Raw genomic sequence first — 19612 nt, 5'->3', positions numbered from 1 at the left:
TGAGATGATATCCCATCGTGGTTTTGATTTGCATTTCTCTGATGATTAGCAATGTTGAACACCTTTTCATGTTGCCCATTTGTGACTTCTTTGGGGAAATGTCTATATTCAGGTTCTTTGCCCATTTAATTGAATGATTTGTTGTTTTTTTGTTCTTCAATGATAGGAGTTCAGTATATTTTTTAGATATTAACTCCTTATCAGGTACATGGTTTGCAAATGTTTTTCCCATTCCATAGATTGCTTTTTCATTCTGTTGAATTTTTTTTCTGTGCAGAAGCTTTTTAGTTTGATGTAGTCCCACTTATTCACTTTTGCTTTTATTGCCTGTGCTTTGGGTGTCATTTTAAAGGAAATCATTAACAAGACCAATGTCAAAGAGCTTCTCTTCTTAGTTTTCTTCTGGGAATGTTATGCTTTCCAGACTTACATTTAGTCTTTAATCCATTTTTAGGTCCATTTTTGTGAGTGATGTACGGGTCCAGTTTCATTCATGTGCAACACAATTTAATGAAGAGATTATTTCCCTATTGTTCATTCTTGACTCCCTGGACTAGATATGCATGGGTTTATTTCTGGGCTCTCTATTCTATTCCATTGGTCTGTCTGTTTTTAAGTCAGTATTTTTTCATTAACAGCTTTGTAATATAGTTTGAAATCAGAAAGTGTGATGCCTCCAGCTTTGTTCTTTCTCAAAATTGTGTTGGCCACTCGGGGTCTTTAATGTGATTTACCATGTTAACAGAATGAAGAATAAAAATTGTTGATCATCTCAATAGATGCAGAAAAAGCATTTGGCAAAATCCAACATCCATTCATGATATAAAATCTCAACAAATTAGATATATAAGGAATATACCTCAACACAATAAAGGCCATATATGACAGACCCATAGATAACATCATATTCAAGCCCATAGCTACCATCATACTGTTAGAAATAAGGGGAGCCCCCAAATTCAGGGGTCCTGGAAGAATGCAAAGCATACTTGGGAGCCAGGCAGCAAGGCAAACATCTTTACTCCTGTAGGAGGGTGCACACACATGGTCTGGAAGCATGTGCACACTGAGCCTGCCGTCCGCTTGGCTTTTTTTTTTTTTTTTTTTAAATTAATCTTTATTCAGATTATTACAATTATTTCTCCTTTTTCCCCCCATAGCTCCCCTCCACCCATTTCCCACCCCACCTTCTGCCCTTACCTCCCCCCCACTGTCCTCATCCATAGGTGTATGATTTTTGTCCATTCTCTTCATGAACCCCCCATACCCCTTTCCCCCTGAGAATTATCAGTCCACTCCCTTTCTATGCCCCTGATTCTATTACCGCTTGGCTTTTTGATCCTGACTCACATGACCTGTCCCTTACTCTTGATTGGAGCTCAGGCTCACAGTCTTTCGTGATTGGCTAATTCAAAGGAAGGGGCTGACCTTTGCCATTTCAAGATGGCGGCCCCCAGGGGAGCTGCAAGTCATGCAGCCAACATGGTGGCTGCCAAGTCACACAGTCCAAAATGGCAGCTGCCTAAACTGTTCTTTGACAGAAAAGATGACTTGTTTATTCTCACAATACTCGCAGGTCATTATACTCATTCATCATACTCAAAGCTTAAAGCTTTTCCTCTCAGATCAGAAACAAGGTAAGAATACCTACCTCTTGCCACTTCTTTTCAACATAGAACAGGAAGTTCTGTCCAGCCAATTAGGCAAGAAAAAGAAATAAAAGGCTTCTAAATCAGAAAGGAAGAAGTAAAATTGCCTCTGCAGATCACAGGATCTTACATACAGGAAGCCCTAATGACCTCACCAAAAAACTTAGAATAAACAAGTTCAGTAAGTTCTGGATACAAAATCAAAATATAAAAATCAGTTGCATTTAAAAAAAAATATTTTTATTGATATCAGAGAGGAAGGGAGAAGGAGGGAGAGATAGAAAAATCAATGATGAGAGAGAATCATTGATCGGCTGCCTCCTGTACACCCCCCACTGGGGATTGAGCCCGCAACCCGGGCATGTGCCCTGATGGGAATCAAACCTGCAACCTTTCAGTCCACAGGCTAGACTCTATCCACTGAGCCAAACCGGCTAGTGTGGTTGCATTTCTATACGCAAACAATGAACTATCTAAAAGAGAAATTAAGAAAGCAACTCCATGTCTACTAACATCAAAAGGAATAAAATGCCTAGGTATAAGTTTAAACAAGGAAGCAAAAGATGTGTCCACTAAAAACTGTAAGACATCAGTGAAAGACACTGAAGAAGACATCCCGCTGTGGTATTGTGATTTATAATAGGATATATATATATGTAGTCTTCGGTCCCATTTCTGGCACAGAGCTCCTAAAATCCTTGGAATTTCCTAAGGGCGGAGAATCACAAAACTGCATTTTATTAGGCTGATAAGATGACTTTGGGATCACACCTCATGAAGGGAGTCACTTGCCAGGAGAACCCACCACATGATTAGAGGATTAGAATTTCCAGTCCCCCTCCCCGCCCCTCCCCCCACACACAGGATAGATCAATCCATCGGCCAAAGATTTAATGAATTATGAGTATGTAATCAAGCTCCATTAAAACCCAAAGGACAGGATTCAGAGAGCTTCCAGGTTGGTGACTACATGGAGGCTCTGGGACAGGAGGGTGCCTGCGAGGGCATAAAAACCCTGGCACCCTTTCCCCATACTTTGCCCTCTGCATAGCTTCCATCTGGAGGTTTACCTGTATCATTTACTACCTCCTTTCACAATAAACTGGTGATCCAGTAGTAAAATGCTTCTTTGAGTTCTGTGAGCTGCTCTAGCACAGTAATTGAACCTGAGGAGGAGGTCACGAGAACCTCCAACCTGTAGCCCGTCAGTCTGAAGCACAGGTAACAACCTGGGCTTGCAACTGGTATTCTGAAGTTGAATGGGACAGTTCTGTGGGACTGAACCCTCGTGGACTCTGATGGCATCCTGGAAAGATAGTGTCAGAACTGAGTTAAATTTATAGGACAGCCAGCTGGTGCCTGGAGCATTGTTTGTTAGTGTGGGGGAACGCCTTTACCTGGGTTTAAGGATTGCAAGAATAAACATTGTTAAAATGTCCATACTACCTAAAGCAGCCTACAGATTCAATTCAATTCCTATCAAAATTCCAATGGGGTTTTTCACAGAAATAGGGAAAACAACCCTAAAACTCATATGGAACCACAAAAGACGTTAATTTCTTCCTTCCTTCCTTTCTTTCTTTCTTTCTTTCTTTCTTTCTTTCTTTCTTTCTTTCTTTCTCTCTTTCTTTCTCCCTCCCCCCCCTCTCTCTTTCTTTCTTTCCTTTTAAAAAATATATTTTTATTTGATTTCTGAGGGGAAGAGGAGGGAGAGAGAGATAGAAATATCAATGATGATGAGAGAGAACTCCTAACTGGGGATCAAGCCCACAAGCTGAGCATGTATCCTAACCGGGAATCAAACTATAACCTCTTGGCTCATGAGTTGACACTCAACCACTGAGCCACACCAGCTGGGCTTGAATTTCTCATAAGCCCCAGGTAATGCAGATGTGACTGGTCCCAGGACCATACATTGAATGACATGGACTAGGCTTTTCTTCACAAGAAGGCAACTGAGTTAATTTGCTGATTACTATGTGCTTCCATCAAACTCAGTGAGTAAAACTGCACCATTTAACAAGAATTTGGTATTTATTAAACCTAAAATAATTAGAATATTATGAAATTTGGGCCAGATTATAAAGAGACAATAAAGGAACAGAATCAGAAAGTCTAAAAATGGTAAAAACAATAGGTAAATTGTATATTAAGATAAAATTGTATTTTGAAATCAGTGAAGATACACTATTCAATAAATGATGATGGAACAACTAGCTAACCACTTAAAAACGCACCAAAAAAAATCTACACAAATTAAAGAAATGGAAAGCTAAAACCATAAAATTAAAATCCTAAAATTACTTGAATGAAATATGGACAATTAGTATTACAATCAATGAGAAAGAATTTCAAGGGTTTCAGAAAGAAGTTTTTCAGGATATTTAGTTCACAGTATGATGAAAATAGAAATTGATGTCTTCCTCTCTCCCACCCCCCAAAAAACCTATAGTTTTCATTTACATAAATTATATTTGGTTCTGTTTTTCATATAAGCTTCTATGAAAATTGTTTTTTCCTGTCATTATGGTTCATATATCTCCACTTACCTCTTTAAAAGTTTTATGTATGCTTATTTTTTAATGTCTTTTGGATATTTCTATTATGTCAAGTTATTGGAGATTAAATTTTTCTATTTCCTGTGCCTATTGATCCTCTCTTCTGCTGAGTCATTGTTTTGCATAGTTTAATTTTTTTTTCCTCCATTCATGTTTAGTGAAGATTAATTTTTTCATAACCCAAGTCCACATTACTTGGGTTATGAAAATATCCTACAAAGGGTTTTGTGCTAGCTTATGCTGTTTCTCTGGGGTTATAATCATTTCTCAGCTTCAGATTCCTGCATCTGGTGGGTACTCTCTGGTGTTGCTCAGCCTTGGGGTTTGGGTTTTTTACAGAAGACTCTTTTTCTCCACTTTGAGACCCATGGAAATGATCATCTCCCTAGCTCCTCTTTGAGTGGTGGTATGTACAGTTTTCCTAATCCCCTCTTTATGGTTTAACGGTCTCAGTTCCAATTTCCTAACACAAAGTAGGAAGAAGCCTCATCTTCTGTCAAGGTCTGGGAATTAAAATCCATCCCTCTGCCTAGATAGCCTATACCTGAGCCTCATATCCTGCGGGAAACCACACATTAGCTCATTGTTTGGCTTTGAGTTCCCTCTTCATTTCTGGTGACAGGCTTTTCTTCTCTTTCCCTCCCCCTTTCCTTCCTCTCTTTCTAGCTCAGTTAATACTTAAAATTTTTGTTTTATTTTTTCCCCAGTATGCCATTTCTCCATCATCATTAATGTTTCATTATTTTTTAGAATTAATTTTTAGAGAGAGGGCGAGAGAAAGAGAGAAACAACATCGATGTGAGAGAGACACATCAATTGGTTGCCTCCTACATGAGGGATCGAGCCTGCAACCAAGATACATGCCCTTGACTGGAATCGAACTCAGACCCTTCAGTCCAAGGGCCGATGCTCTATTTACTGAGCCAAACCAGCTAGGGCTTGTTATTATTTTTTAAATAAATAAATGACTGAAAAAGTGGGGAAAGGTTTAAAATTTTATTTAAAAACCATTATTTGGCTTTAAATAAATACTTGAAATAATTATAAAAATCCAAGGTAATTAAAAGGTTTTATTTTCAGAGGAAAGCAAAAAATCTAAACTAAAATCCCATGTAAGCTTGGCCTACTAATGGAACCTCATTTTCCTTGTTTGTAAAATGAGGATTATAGTCTAGCCTTTTAGAGTTGTTATAAACATTTAATTAAAAAAACATAAAAATCATTTAATACAGAGGCTCACACATAGTAAGTGCTCAATAATTAGAAGCTAATACTGTTATAAGTAGAATGCCAGCCATTCTGGAAACCAAAGATAAAGAAAAATACCCTGGCTGGCGTGGTTCAGTGGTTGAGCATTGATCTATGAACTAGGAAGTCACGGTAAAATTCCCCATCAGGGCACATGCCCGGGTTGCAGGCTGGAGAGGGGCATGCAGGAGGCAGCTGATCAATGATTCTCTCTCATCATTGATATTTCTCTCTCTCTCTCTCCCCTTCATCTCTGAAATCAATAAAAAATGTTTTCAAAAAGAAGAAAATATTAGCGTATATTTCACATTCAAGGTAAACAAGAACATCTCCTTTTGATGTTTCCCAATAAAAATAAACTTACCTTTACTATTAGGTATGACCTTAACTTCTAAGGTCTGAGATTTCCCCAGATCAATGTATTTCAGGACACTGAGGGATAGTGAATTATCATGTTGCTGAAACAAATAATTACATGGTTTGCTGTATATATTCCATGTTCGTCCACTCCTTTCTCCAAAGTCATATAAGAACCAGGAGTCTTTTTCAAAAGTCATGTTGTTAGGAACTCCTTGAGGCATGGTGGCAATAGCTAAAGCATTATTACCATCTACAATGCTTGTGATCAGGAAGCTGCTGTAACCGGGAATCACTGCCGTCTTCCCTATATCCGAATCTTGAAATGAAGAAACAACGCCTGGAGCTAGAACAGAAATGATTTGCTATGAAATAGAACAGCCACTGTTCTTCAAGCATCCTGGCAGCCATAACTGATGAACACACTGTTTGAGTTTTTATTGTGTGTGTATGTTTTGTTAATTCTCACCTGAGGATATTTTTTCCCTTGATTTTCAGAGAGAGTGGAAGGGAGGGGGAGAGACACAGAGAGAGAAACATCGATGTGAGAGAGACACATCAACTGGTTACCTCCTGCATGCACCTTGACTGGACAGGGATCGAGCCTGCAACCGAGGTACGTGCCCTTGGCTGGAATGGAACCTGCCACCCTTCAGGCCGAGGGCCGACCGACGCTCTAATCACTGAGCAAAACTGTCCAGGGCAAGTTTTTAAACTGCGGTTTAACCATAAAACACATTTGCCAGATTTCAGATTATAAATCAAATTATTTTATAGAAAGTGTGTCACGAATATGTCAAGCACAAACCTGTGCTTTACACTTGACTATGAAATGGATTCTTTTTATTTTTTATTTGTTTTCAGCTTTAAAAAGTGAAGAGCTATTCTATCTCATGCTGTATGTCCACCGCAGATTGGCTAGGGGTTTGAATCTGTTTCTTTTGTTCTTAGTGACACTCGGGCTGGTAAAGTCTCTACCTTCCGAAATGAGACAGTCTGAAGGGTGAAATGGATTCTGTAAAATTATCAGCAGAGAGAAAAAAACAACATCATGTATGGCTAAGTAATTATAAGAAAGCTGATTTCTTTACTGTAAAACTGCCAGGAACTTTAACCTTGAATCTTGACCGTGATTCGGTAAGAGAATGATAACGTAGTCAGTGTTTCCCCAGTACCTAAACGTCTGCCTATTACATGGAAGGTGCTCAATAAATATTTGTTGAGCGGATGAATAATCGATTGTTTAAGGAGAGCATGAAGACTTAGAAGAAAAGAAGCTCTAGGGCGAGAACGTAAGCAACACCATCATGTAAGGAATGGAAGGATTCCACAAAGCAGACAAAGAAGAAATGATCGGAGAGAATCCGAGAGAAGCCAAAAGAAGGCTGTTTCAAGGAGAGGGAGGGCATCATTATCAAAGGTTTCTCTCTTTCTTTCTTTGTCTTTTTTTTTTTTTTTTCATTATCAAGGCTTTTGAAGAGGTCATATCAACAATACTTACCTTATTCTGAAATAATAACTAGAAGTAGTCGGAAGAGAACCTCGTAATTCCCTTGATTATGCACACTTGCTCTAATTTCTCCCATATCAGACACACCAACAAATCCTTTCCTCCACCCCCACCCCTCAGCTGCCATGTAAGGTCTCTCCTTCCCTTTTATAGGGAAATTCCCTGAGTTGCCTTTATTCATGGGTCTTCAATTTCTCTCCTCTCATAAGTTTTTAACTTTAATCCAATTAGATTTTGGTCTCTACTACTCCACCCAACCACAGCTTTTGTCAAAGTTACCAATGACTTTCACATAAATCCACTGGCCAGTTTTCTTTCCTCACCTTACCTGACTTATTGGTAGCATCTAAACATCTTCACTCCGTTCTTCTCTGAGCAGATCTTCCGATCTCCTTTCTAATTCTTCTGCATCTCCTGGACTACTAATTGTTGGAATTCCAGGGGTTGGACCTCAGACCTTTTCCTTTCTATTCCTACAATCATTTCCTCATCTGGTCTCATAGCATTAACTATCATGCGTATGCTGACTGCTCAAAGTTATCTCTCCAGTCCAGATGTTATAACTGAGTGCCAGCCTTGTCTTTCTAAATATCGCCTTGTTTCTCCACTTGGATGAGCAACAGGCATCTTAAACTTAATATGATCCCTCACCTGATTATGGTAATAGCCTCCTGGTTTCTCTGCTTTCCTTCCTGCCCTTTCTCCATCACCTGCCCAGTCTATTCTCAACACAAAAGCCAAAGTGGATCTTATTAAAACATACGTCCAATCATGTCACTTTGTGTTCAAAACTCCTCCAATGACTTCCTATTTACTCAGAGTAAAACCCAAATTCTTACAAAAATTATACTAAGTTTTGCTATGTATCTATCATATAACCCTTGCGAATAGAAATATCCTACATAATAGTTATTCAAAATTATTTTATTATGGAGGGCAAAATCTGCATAAACTTCCTATTTTCTTTTGTTCCTCCTGAATACTGTTTAATAAAAAATAACATCATAGGAATAAATGATAAATAATAATACTATTGATGTAAATATCAATGAAGTTATAGCTAGGTTTACTTCTGTAGATTGCCAATTGGACTAAATTTCAAAATCTATTGTTGCATAAGTGAACATGAATGGCCTTTTCAAAAGATAATTTTTCATTTTTATTAGCCATAAGAACTATATTATATTATCACACTTACTTGGCATTTGAAGAGTAAGTTTATAGAATTTTCCATTTTGATTAATGGATAGGGAACTAGACAAACAGGAGCTCTCAGTCACATCTTCTACGCCAAAAGGTTCGATTATTTCTGCAACAACTGCAGACAAAAACCCTTCTGGAGTGTTGTGTTGCAATACCTTTCTGATGTAAGCCTTTCCAGTTTTCCTAAACAAACCAGCACACATTAGGGAATGTGGACAAAACTGTGGCTTGAATGAGCAAGTTTATGAACACATAATTTACAAACAAAATACACCACACAGATGGCTACCAAAGAAACATTTGATTAGCACGTCTTCAATCTCATTCATTAACTAACAAAATGCCAATGACAGCAATGGGACACAATTTTTCACCTATCAAATTAGCAAAGATCTTTTAAATGACAGGTTCAGGAGCGGTAAGAATTGAGTGGAGAAAGGCATGTATCCACTAATGGTGGTATTATAAATCGGTGCAAACTTCCTAGAAAGCAATTTGATAATTGGATATCCACTTAGAGATATAGCGTTATTTGTTTCCCTCTGATTCCATAAGTCCGCTTATAAGGCTCCATCCTACGGAAATAACACAGCAGGGGGGATTGTGAGTGGAATCTTTCCACACAAAGATGTCCATCACAGAATTATTATAAAAGTTAGAAATAAGAATTACCAATAATAGGAAAATTAAGTACATGTTACTACATGATCTACTTAGACAAAATGCTACTATTACAATGGTATTTACAGAGTTTTTAATTATATATGGAAGGTGGTAATATTACAATGTCTAAAGGAAAGAAGCCAGGTGGACTGTTAAAATGCATATTAAAAGAACTAACCGGTAATTCAGCAAAGTGTTAACAGTTATTATTTCCAACTTCTTCTTTATATTTATCTGTACTTAAGAAATGTCTACAATGGGCATGTACTTTATAATCAAGAAAAACAATCTATTTTAAAAATATTAACCCAGGACATCCACATGTAAAAAAATAATCTAGATACAGACCTTACATCCTTTACAAAAATTAACTCAAAATGGGTCATATACTTAAATATAAAATTCAAACTTATTAAATCCTAGAAGATAACCTAGGGAGAAAATCTAGATAATCTTGGGTATGGCAGTGACTTTTTACATACAATACCAAAGGTACAATCCATGAAAGAAAATATTGATAAGCTGTACTTCACTAAAATTCAAAACTTCTCCTCTATGAACGACACTGTCAAGAGAATTAGAAGTCAAGCCACAGACCGTGAGAAAATATTTGCAAGAGACATATCTGATAAAAAAGACTGTTAACCAAAATAAATTGTAGGAGAGGAAAAAAGAAGCCTTTTTTTTCCTCTACCCTTCTAGGTTCTGTGGCTGGGACCTTGTAAATCAAACTGACAAAAGACACATGTGTGTCATGCTTATACACAGGAGAAACTCGGTGATGACTAACTCAAAGGAGTGGTTAGAACTTGCAGCTTATCTAGCATCTTAATAAAAGATTGAAAATCTAATGCCAAGGTGATGGGGTTAGAAAGTGAGGCTTTGGGATGTGATTTGGGTCATGGGGGTGCAGCTGAATGGACTAAGACACCCACTATCTTCCTTTCTATTTAACAAGGTCCCCGGACACTGCAATAGGAAGAAGGTACAATATGCTAAGAAGCGTTCAGGAAGAGACAAAACAAGTTCTTTGCAGGTGATATGATTATCTACTTAGAAAAATGTCTACTCAGAAAACGCAAAGGAATATATAGTAACAGTACTGGAATTTTAAAAAAAAATATTTTATTGATTTTTTTAACAGAGAGAAAGGAAGAGGGATAGAGAGTTAGAAACATCGATGAGAGAGAAACATTAATCAGCTGCCTCCTGCACACTCCCCACTGGGGATGTGCCTGCAACCGAGGTATATGCCCTTGACCGGAATCGAACCTGGGACCCTTCAGTCCACAGGCTGACGCTCTATCCACTGAGCCAAACCGGCTTCAGCTTGGGCCTACCATTCTAAGAGAATGAAGTAGAGTGGTCTCACTGCTAGAAGAGCAAGAAATGCCCACCCAAGATCCAACTGCAGATGGAGGGCAGCATATGGCTGCAAGAGGTCATTTCTATTCACAGTTGAGGGTAGTTTTTTTCTTAATGAACCTGATATGCTGAATCTCACGTGTAAATGCAAGAACAAAGGCCAAGAAAAACCAGGAGGGGGTGCTATTAACGTGTTACATAGTTAGAGAATACTAGTAGAAGCGTGACATAGGGAAGATAAATCAGTAATGAAATAAAGGAGGGGCCAGAAACAGGCCAATGCATATATGAAACTATGATATGTCATGGGGTGACACTGTAGATCAGTGGGAATCCCTAGGACAGTTGATTATCGAGAGAGAGAGAGAGAGAGAGAGAGAGAGAGAGAGAGAGAGAGAGAGAAAGAGAGAGAATTCAGATTCCCACTTCCCACTACACACATCAATTCTAGATAGATTAAAAACTTAAAAATAGCAAAAGTTTACAACTACCATCAGACAACATAGAATAGTTCAATAAATTGTGGTATGTTCATGAGAGTGAATTATAGATGCATATATCAATATCGAGTAATTTATGAAGCGTAGGAAAACTTAAAAAGCATAACGTGGTATGAAAAAGGCAAATCGCAGGAGGAGGTATACATAGCTAAATAATACATTTAGTCAAATCAAAAACACATTTTGATACATATACGTGTGTTAAAGCTGTAAAGTCTACAAATATATTTGGCCTTGTGAGGGTGTCCAAAAAAGACTCACTCTATTGGACCCAGAAAAACCACTCAAAAAAGCAATCTCAAAATTGAGAATCTAGAAACCAGTGTGTAATCTAAGGAAACAAGAGGCCCAGTCCGTACACTACCTGGAGTTGATCACTTTTCCCAAGTGAATGTTGCTGAATTTCTTGGTGTGGATAGTGTCCTGAGGTTCATTCGCGGGCACATATGCATAAAAGATCATTTCATTTATGGCGATATACTCTGGGGCGAGTGCAGTCTCAAAGCCCATATCAGCAGCCTGGCGTAGGAGAAAAATTGTGCAATTAAACCATTTTATATTTCAATTATGACAAAATGTGGATAATAGATTTGTTTCCAGTCCACAGCCAAACAATGCTGTTTTGCTTAACCCGGGGAGCAGTATATTTGAATAGTCACGTGTGCCCAGGAAGATGTGTTTTTCTGTTGAGGAGGAAAAGGAATTCTGAGGAGCCAAGTTTCCTTTAAGAGTCCAGTGCTCTTTGTAGAAGGCTGGAGCCGAAGGGCGTGCGGACACTGGAGGAGGAATCGGAGGTGCAGATTTTAAACTCGGTTCTTATTTAGTGTCATTTGGGGAAGGAGCTGCGAAGTGCCTCTCTTCACTGGGAAGCTGCTGATCCCAGTCCCATGCTAGTGACTCTGCACAGCTCCGTCCCCAGCTGAGTCCCTAGCTCTGGTGGCACACGCCATTCTCACTTCTTCTGGTTCACAAGCCTTTCCCTGGCACTCAACACGGGCTCCTGCAGCCCAGATTTCTGACCTCTAGGGTCTCCTTTTTAACGCCCCCTCTCCGATCTTGATCCTATCGCTTTGGAAACTCTTAGGGGGTGAGAAGAGAGGTGGAGACCAGCCCTCCAGGGGATGTTGGAGCTGACCTTGTTGCTATGCGGTGTGGTGTGAGGGGTGCAGACTGCGTTTTCTGTTATGCCTTTCCCTAGTTTGGTAAATTTGGGAACCCACCGAGAAGGGGAGAGAATGGGAAGCACATGCCAGGGGGATCGATGCGGACTGAACAGATGGCGTAAGGCCCCTGACCAGGCTGAGAGGCTTTAGAATTCTGCATGACCTTCGGGCCCGGGGGATGCCAAGAATACGCCATGAAAAGTGTGTGCAATCCAGCGAAAGGCAACATTGTGGCGACTGAAAGCACAGGCCCTGGCACCAGTGGCCTGGATAGATGCCTGCTTCCAATCACTAGCCAGTGGTAGACGTAATTTGGGATAAATTAGTTCGTTTTGCCGTGCCTCACTTCCTCATCAGAAAACAAAGAGTTGTTATTCACATTAAGAGCTCAACAGGGCCCAGTAAAGCCTGGTGTTTGTTTTTATCCAGACAGGATGCAGACACAGTCTGTTTGCGGGGAGGGAGGTGAGAATATTGAGTGCAAGTTCCTCAAACTCATCCTGACTATAATAAAAACTTCTATTGGTATTTGATTTTGATTATTTAAACGTTTACATAAGAGAACTAAGACATTTTTTATAAACTGTGAAGGCCGCAAAAAATTGAGTTAGTTCTACCTTCCTGTTCACACCATTGGGATTTGTACTTATGCACAGCCCACACCACAGACTGGCAAATACTCAGGAGTCACGTGGCGGCATCTTATTGTCACAAGGAGGTTCCCACCTTACTCTCTACCAATACCTCAGACAGGAAGCTAAAACACTGTCTTTTTTTCTTTTTCCTACTTGAAATAATTTTTTTTTTATTTTTCAGTCACACCTGACATACAATATTATATTAGCTTCAGGTGTATAACATAGTGATTAGACATTTATATAATTTACAAAGTGATCACCCTGATAAATCTAGCACTCGCCTGGCACTATACATAGTTACTACAGTATTATTGACTATATTCCCTACACTGCACTTTATGTCCCTGTGACTCTTCTGTAACTACCCATCTGTACTTCTTTTTTTTTTTTTTAAATATATTTTATTGATTTTTTACAGAGAGGAAGAAAGAGGGATAGAGAGTTAGAAACATCGATGAGAGAGAGACATCGATCAGCTGCCTCTTGCACACCTCCTACTGGGGATGTGCCCGCAACCCAGGTACATGCCCTTAGACCGGAATCGAACTTGGGACCTTTCAGTCCGCAGGCCGACGCTCTATCCACTGAGCCAAACCGGTTAGGGCCCCATCTGTACTTCTTAATCCCTTCACCTCTTTCACCCCTCCCCAGCCCCTCTCCCACGGGCAACTGCCGAAATGTTCTCATGTATCTATGAGTCTATTTCTGTTCTGCTTGTAGGTTTGTACTGTTTTCTTAGATTCCACAGATAAGTGAAATCATATGGCCTTTGTTTTCCTCTGTCGGACTTAATTCACTTAGCACAGTAGCCTCTAGGTCCATCCACGGTGTTGCAGATTAAAACACCATCTTTTCAACTGCCTTCTTGGCCCGGTGATTTGGAATGCTCTATTCCATCCTTTATTTTCTTTCTTTTAGGCAGGTTTTATTACAACCCAGGCCAAATATATATATATATGTTTGTTTCTTTGCCCATGTGTTGAGAGCTCCTTTTCATGCCTGTCTATGCGTTCTTAGGCATGTGTACCTTCGCAAGGGGCACATTATCCACTAAAATCATTAGAAACGTCTGCATGTAGTTTCATCCGTGAAAAAGAGAACTACTCCTTCCTATTTAGCGTCAGAGAAAGAAGAGGTGAGGAGGTGGGGCTAGTACGGAGAAGGGCAAACCAGTAGGAAAAGCAGCGCTCACGTCTGCTGAAGGCCAGCCTTGGGAGGAAGAGCAGCCTCTGGGAACCCGGGGGGCAGCAGTGGGTCTGGCGTAGACTATCTGGGGGCGTTTTGCTGTGAAGAAATCGGTGTGCAGCTGCCCAGGGTAGAGGTAAATCTACGTGACCCCGAATAGGGCTTGGAAGATGTGCTCTGGTGTATGGAGGTGTTTCCCTTTAGTGAGTTTGTCCCAAAGAATTTACCTTCCCATTCGGTACATAGAATGTGACATGTATTCTTCAAACATGGCCAACTGCTTCAATGCAGTATATCACTGACCTTTCCAAAAATACTTTTAGAATTTTCATTAGCTTCAAAATGATCCGGAGTCAGTTTATGTATGAATCCCATGTGGTCATAGTATAATGTGAAAATGTTATCAGTAATAGATCCAATTTCACTATATCTTAGTAATCCTGTTAGGGGAAAAAAAAACAACACAACACAGAAGTCTCTTGATATTGACCTAATACAACTAGAGAACTTTTAATAGTGTCCTTTGTACAATCTCCTTCATTTGAATAAGGGGTGGGGCTAGGGCTTTGGACTCTAGAATTAATAAAATATATGCCAGGTTTTGTTAAGTCCCTCAGAAGTCTTGTCCAGGCTCCATTTCATTACAGAACCTGTTTGTTGAAGTAGGTGAAGGACAGACAGGTGAGCTGATGTTAAAGGTGTCTAGAACAAAAGAGGTGACCTTCCCCTTAGCAGTGGTGTCTCCTCCTAATACCAGAATGTCAGATTCCTGAATAGATAGGAAGCAATGAGAAAATAACCCTCAGGCGGGAAAGGGGAATTATTGTCAAGAGCACTGGGTCATAAACTATATTAGATATTGTTTCAAATTTAGCATCCTGTGTTCCTCTCTTGCCTCAAGGCCACACGTTGAGAGGTACTGGGAGTTCTCTGGTAGGAGAGCAGCACCCCCAGACAGACGCAGGTCCAGGCAGAAGAGAGCCCCCTGGATGGAGGATGGAGGATGGAGCCAGAGGGAAAGCTGAGGTCTCAGGATGAACAAGGCTGGTTTACACACACACACACACACACACACACACACACACACACACACACACGACCGTGAGAGGCCTGCCCTCCTGTTGCTGACCCCTGAACATTGGAGTGCCCCAGCTCTCAGATCTTACATCTCGTCTCTCACTGTCTCTGGAAGCCTCGTCCAGTTTTAGGATGTAAAAATTCATCTTTATGTGGATGACTCCCAAATGTAAAACTCCCATGTCGTTCTCTTCCCTGAACTCCAGATTTATATCGAACCGTCTACTGACAGCTCCAGATCCAGGTGAGTCAGGCATCTCAGACTGGACTCATCCCAAATGGAATTCCCGATCCTGGTGCAAACCCCCTTCATCCTTAGGTTTCCTCATCTCCATTCACGGCAACTGTAGTATTCCTGTTGCTTCGTCCGAAAACCTTGGTGTTGTTCTTTATTCCTCTCACACCCTAAATCTAATCCATCAGCGATTGATGGTGACTTCAGCCTCACAATGTATAGAGAACCCAACCACTTCTCACCACCTTCACTACCATCACCCTGGACAAGCCAATACGATATAAGAAGGAAGAAATTGTGAGGATTTAGTTCGTGCAGTTATGGAGGCTGAGAAGTCCTACGATCTGCCATCTGCAAGCTAGAGAGCCACAGCCCTGAGCACTAGGGGAGCCGATGGCCAGAGAACAGGGGGCCACTGATGCAAGTCCCTGTCCAAGGGCAGGAGACCAGGGTCCTGTCAAGCAGACAGGCAGGAAGCAAAAAGGTGATTTCCTCTTTCCTCCACCTTGTGGTTCCACTCAGGCCCTCAAAGGACTGGATGATGCCTACCCACACTCCAGGGAGGTGGGGGGGGGGGGGCGGGCAGTCTACGTTACCGAGTCCACGGATCCAAATGCTCATCTCATCCAGAAACGCCCTCACAGACACACCCAGAAATAGTGTTTAATCTGGGAACCTCTTGGACATGTCAAGTTGACAAATAAAATTAACCATTACAATTGCTAAGGCTCAATATGCCATATTTCATCTATAAACATAAGCTATATATATTTTTTCACATTTTAACATCTTGTGAATTGATACATTGATGTGTCTTACAATCATTGTCCAGCAGGTGGCACTCATGCCATAGTGGTCAATTGGCTACACATGCACGTACTTTGTCTCTGCTCTTCCTTTATATTGTCATCACTTTGAGTTTCCCCAAATCACTGATGTAATGCATGTTGAATTTATTGCTATTTGAAAATGCTTTAAAAATATTACATTGTAATTTGACATTGAAGCAGTTATTGTGGGTGCATTACTAAGAGGAAAACAGAGCAGAGCATATATTTATCAATGAAGCCAAATGTGACTGGAAGAATGACCACAACTCCACATTTTCTTGAAGAACCACCACCAAGTATTTTACAGGACCTCAGAAAGGCAGAAACTCACAAGTAGACGAAATTGCATTATGTTTTACTACTGAGATGACATGCAAAATTTGCCTTCTTATATACCAAGCAATGCAACTATAGGCAGGGGAAATAATGTCATAGTAATAATTGATGCATCACCTAGGACAGTGGTTGGCAAACTCATTAGTCATCAGAGCCAAATATCACCAGTACAGTTTTTGAAATTTCTTTGGAGAGACAAATTTTTTAAACTTAAACTTCTTCTAATGCCACTTCTTCAAAATACACTCGCCCAGGCCGTGGTATTTTGTGGAAGAGCCACACTCAAGGGGCCAAAGAGCCGCATGTGGCTCGCTAGCCGCAGTTTGCTGACCACTGACATAGGATCACTGTTAAAACACTGTGTTAAAATTTAATTGAGAGGAGAAACCAAGATGGCGGCATAGGTAAGCACCTAAACTGCTGCCTCGCACAACAATTTCAAAACTACAACTAAAAGACAGAACGAACATCATCTGGAACCACAGGAAGGCTGGCTGAGAATCAGAGGAGCGGAAAAGGGCTGAGGTACGGAGACACATGCACGCAGAGTGGAAGGGCAGCTGAGTGCCTGGCTGACTTTCTCTGGCGGGAGGGGGAAGGAAGCCCCCGACTGCACTGAACCCCAGTTCCGACTGCACTGAACCCCAGTTCTGGGCAAAACCCCGTGGACCCAGGCTTATACAGGGGAAGTCTGGACTGTCAGGTAGAGAGAAAGGCACACGGAGACTCGGAGACTCGGGGGAGCCATGGCGGGCAGGGGTGTGGAGGCGTGCGAGAGTGCTTGCAGAGAAGACTGCAAGGAGAAACAATTGTAATAATCTGAACAATAAAGATTTATTAAATTTTAAAAAATTTAATTGAAAGAGCTTTGCAGTTTTGTTTAAAAGCTGCATCTTACAGTCAATGAACCTCTGATTTGATGAACTATAATGTTTATAATGTTCTATTGGCTTTGCATATAAATAAACTCGTTGAGGTGGCTCTAAATTCTTAGGTCATATTATTTTTCTCTGAAAGTTCTTTAGATGAATGTGTGATATTCATTGTTGCAGCAGAGAACACAAGGCTGGCTTGATTTTTGGGGGGCTTTAAAATTGATTTACATTTTCTATTTCAAATAATTAAGAAGTGTTTTTGCTTTTATTATTGGTTTTGCTTTTAGTTTTTAAAAAGTAATGTTTTATGATCAATTTTGATTTTCTTTATTCTTATTTTTAGTATTTATTCATTAATCCATGTAGGAAGCAAAAGGGCTGAATTCCTCACCGAGCCACCACCTCTGTGCATCCCTAGAAATTTCTACAACTTGCAGTTTTTCAATCTCTAGCACCTATATTTGTCATTTCAGATTCTTTCCACTTACTGATTTTTCATTCTGCACGTGGACATGTTTTTATAGTTTATATCTGTGATTTATAAGAGTTTAGGATTCATATTGCCAATTTAGTTTCGTTTTCTTAGCTGTTAATTATTTTTACAGTTCTCAAAGTCATCTTGCTTAGTCTAATTTGATTTTGATTTCACAGCATGTGCTGTTTATTACCTATCTGCCCGTTCCTTCAGACCCATTCTTGGGCTTCCTTTTTCTTGCCCAGCACTGGAAGGCGAACCCCCTATGAATCGCAATGCTTGTGCTCTGCTTCTAGCTGGCTTCTGGGTGGATTTGACCAATGAAAGGCACTAGCAGGAGATACGAACAAGGGAAGGAGAGAGACATTTGTCTATCTATCTATCATCCATCTATCTATCATCTATCTATCTATCTATCTATCTATCTATCTATCTATCTATCACCTATCTATCTATCATCTATCTATCTATCTATCTATCTATCTATCTATCATCATCATCTATCTATCTATTATCTATTACCCCTTTAATCAAAGGGACTGTAATGACTTCCTTCCATTGCTAGTGTTGGGATATTTTGCTATCATTGTTGGTTCCTTTAACTCTATCTACTGCTCTTCAGGTGAAACACTTGAGTGAAATTATGTTTCCAGCCAGGACTACGACTGATACAATATTTTTTAAAATTAGAACTGTCCCTAGAAAATAGAATATCAAGGTGGGATCCTGGGACTGAGTAGCTCACACATTTAAGGAATGCAAAGGTATTGTGGCACTTGCAATCCCCAGCAAGCAAGGGCATCACAATTACTTAAATGATTACTGGTAGTACAATGGGTTAGGGTGCTTGTGGAGGGCAAGACTTTAGGGGACATGGAGTGGTGTTCTTGATTACAAAGACAATCATGGTTTTTACCAAGATTGTGGGGGTGGTATAAATTTTATGGATATATTGGAGAGCCTCCAAAAGAAAAGAAAAAAAGAAAGAAAAGAAAAAGCTTATGACCTTGAATATCCAACTCAAGGCCAGAGTAGAGAACCTGAGAGTTTTTTTTTTTTTAATATATTTTATTGATTTTTTACAGAGAGGAAGGGAGAGGGATAGAGAGCCAGAAACACCGATGCAAGAGAAACATCGATCAGCCGCCTCCTGCACAACTCCCACTGGGGATGTGCCCGCAACCAAGGCACATGCCCTTGACCAAAATTGAATCTGGGATCCCTCAGTCCGCAGGCCAACACTCTATCCACTGAGCCAAACCGGTTAGGGCGAACCTGAGCATTTTATGGGGAAAAATAAACCTACCTCACACCACACACACAAAGTTATTGACCTATATCAGAAATTGAAAACAATATTAACTTTGGTATGGGCAAAAATTTCTTAACAGGATACAAGAAGCAAGAAGCACTAATCATAAAATAAAATATTCATAAATTTAACTTTTAAAAATTAGTAATTTTGCTCATCAAAAGATAGAATGAGGAGAGTAAAAAAGGACAAGCAAGTGGTTGGGAAAAGATATATTTGCAAGATATATTTCTAAAAAAATGTTTTTATATAAACTATAAAAACATGTTTGCAAGATATATTTCTAAAAAAAAAAAAGGACTCAGCCCTAACCGGTTTGGCTCAGTGGATAGAGCATTGGCCTGCGGACTGAAGGGTCCCAGGTTCGATTCCGGTCAAGGGCATGTACCTGGGTTGCGGGCACATCCCCAGTAAGGGGTGTGAAGGAGGCAGC

General features: G+C 40.1%; 1 protein-coding gene across 1 annotated transcript in view; it reads right to left on the bottom strand.

The window, feature by feature from the left end:
* CATSPERB (cation channel sperm associated auxiliary subunit beta) overlaps positions 1-19612 on the bottom strand; it is a gene marked incomplete at both ends in the record, with an annotated part of 81423 nt that overhangs the window by 15411 nt on the left and 46400 nt on the right. Inside the window, 4 exons of the mRNA XM_080683762.1 lie at positions 5820-6158; positions 8521-8708; positions 11418-11572; positions 14343-14479. Coding sequence (XP_080539888.1) covers positions 5820-6158; positions 8521-8708; positions 11418-11572; positions 14343-14479 — 819 coding nt within the window. The remainder of the gene's footprint in view (positions 1-5819; positions 6159-8520; positions 8709-11417; positions 11573-14342; positions 14480-19612) is intronic.

The sequence above is a fragment of the Plecotus auritus genome, assembly GCF_963455305.1.
Source record: "Plecotus auritus genome assembly, chromosome: 1".
Taxonomy (NCBI): Eukaryota; Metazoa; Chordata; class Mammalia; order Chiroptera; family Vespertilionidae; genus Plecotus; species Plecotus auritus.
Note: the sequence above shows the minus strand (reverse complement) of the source record. Positions and strands in the feature narration are given on the sequence as shown.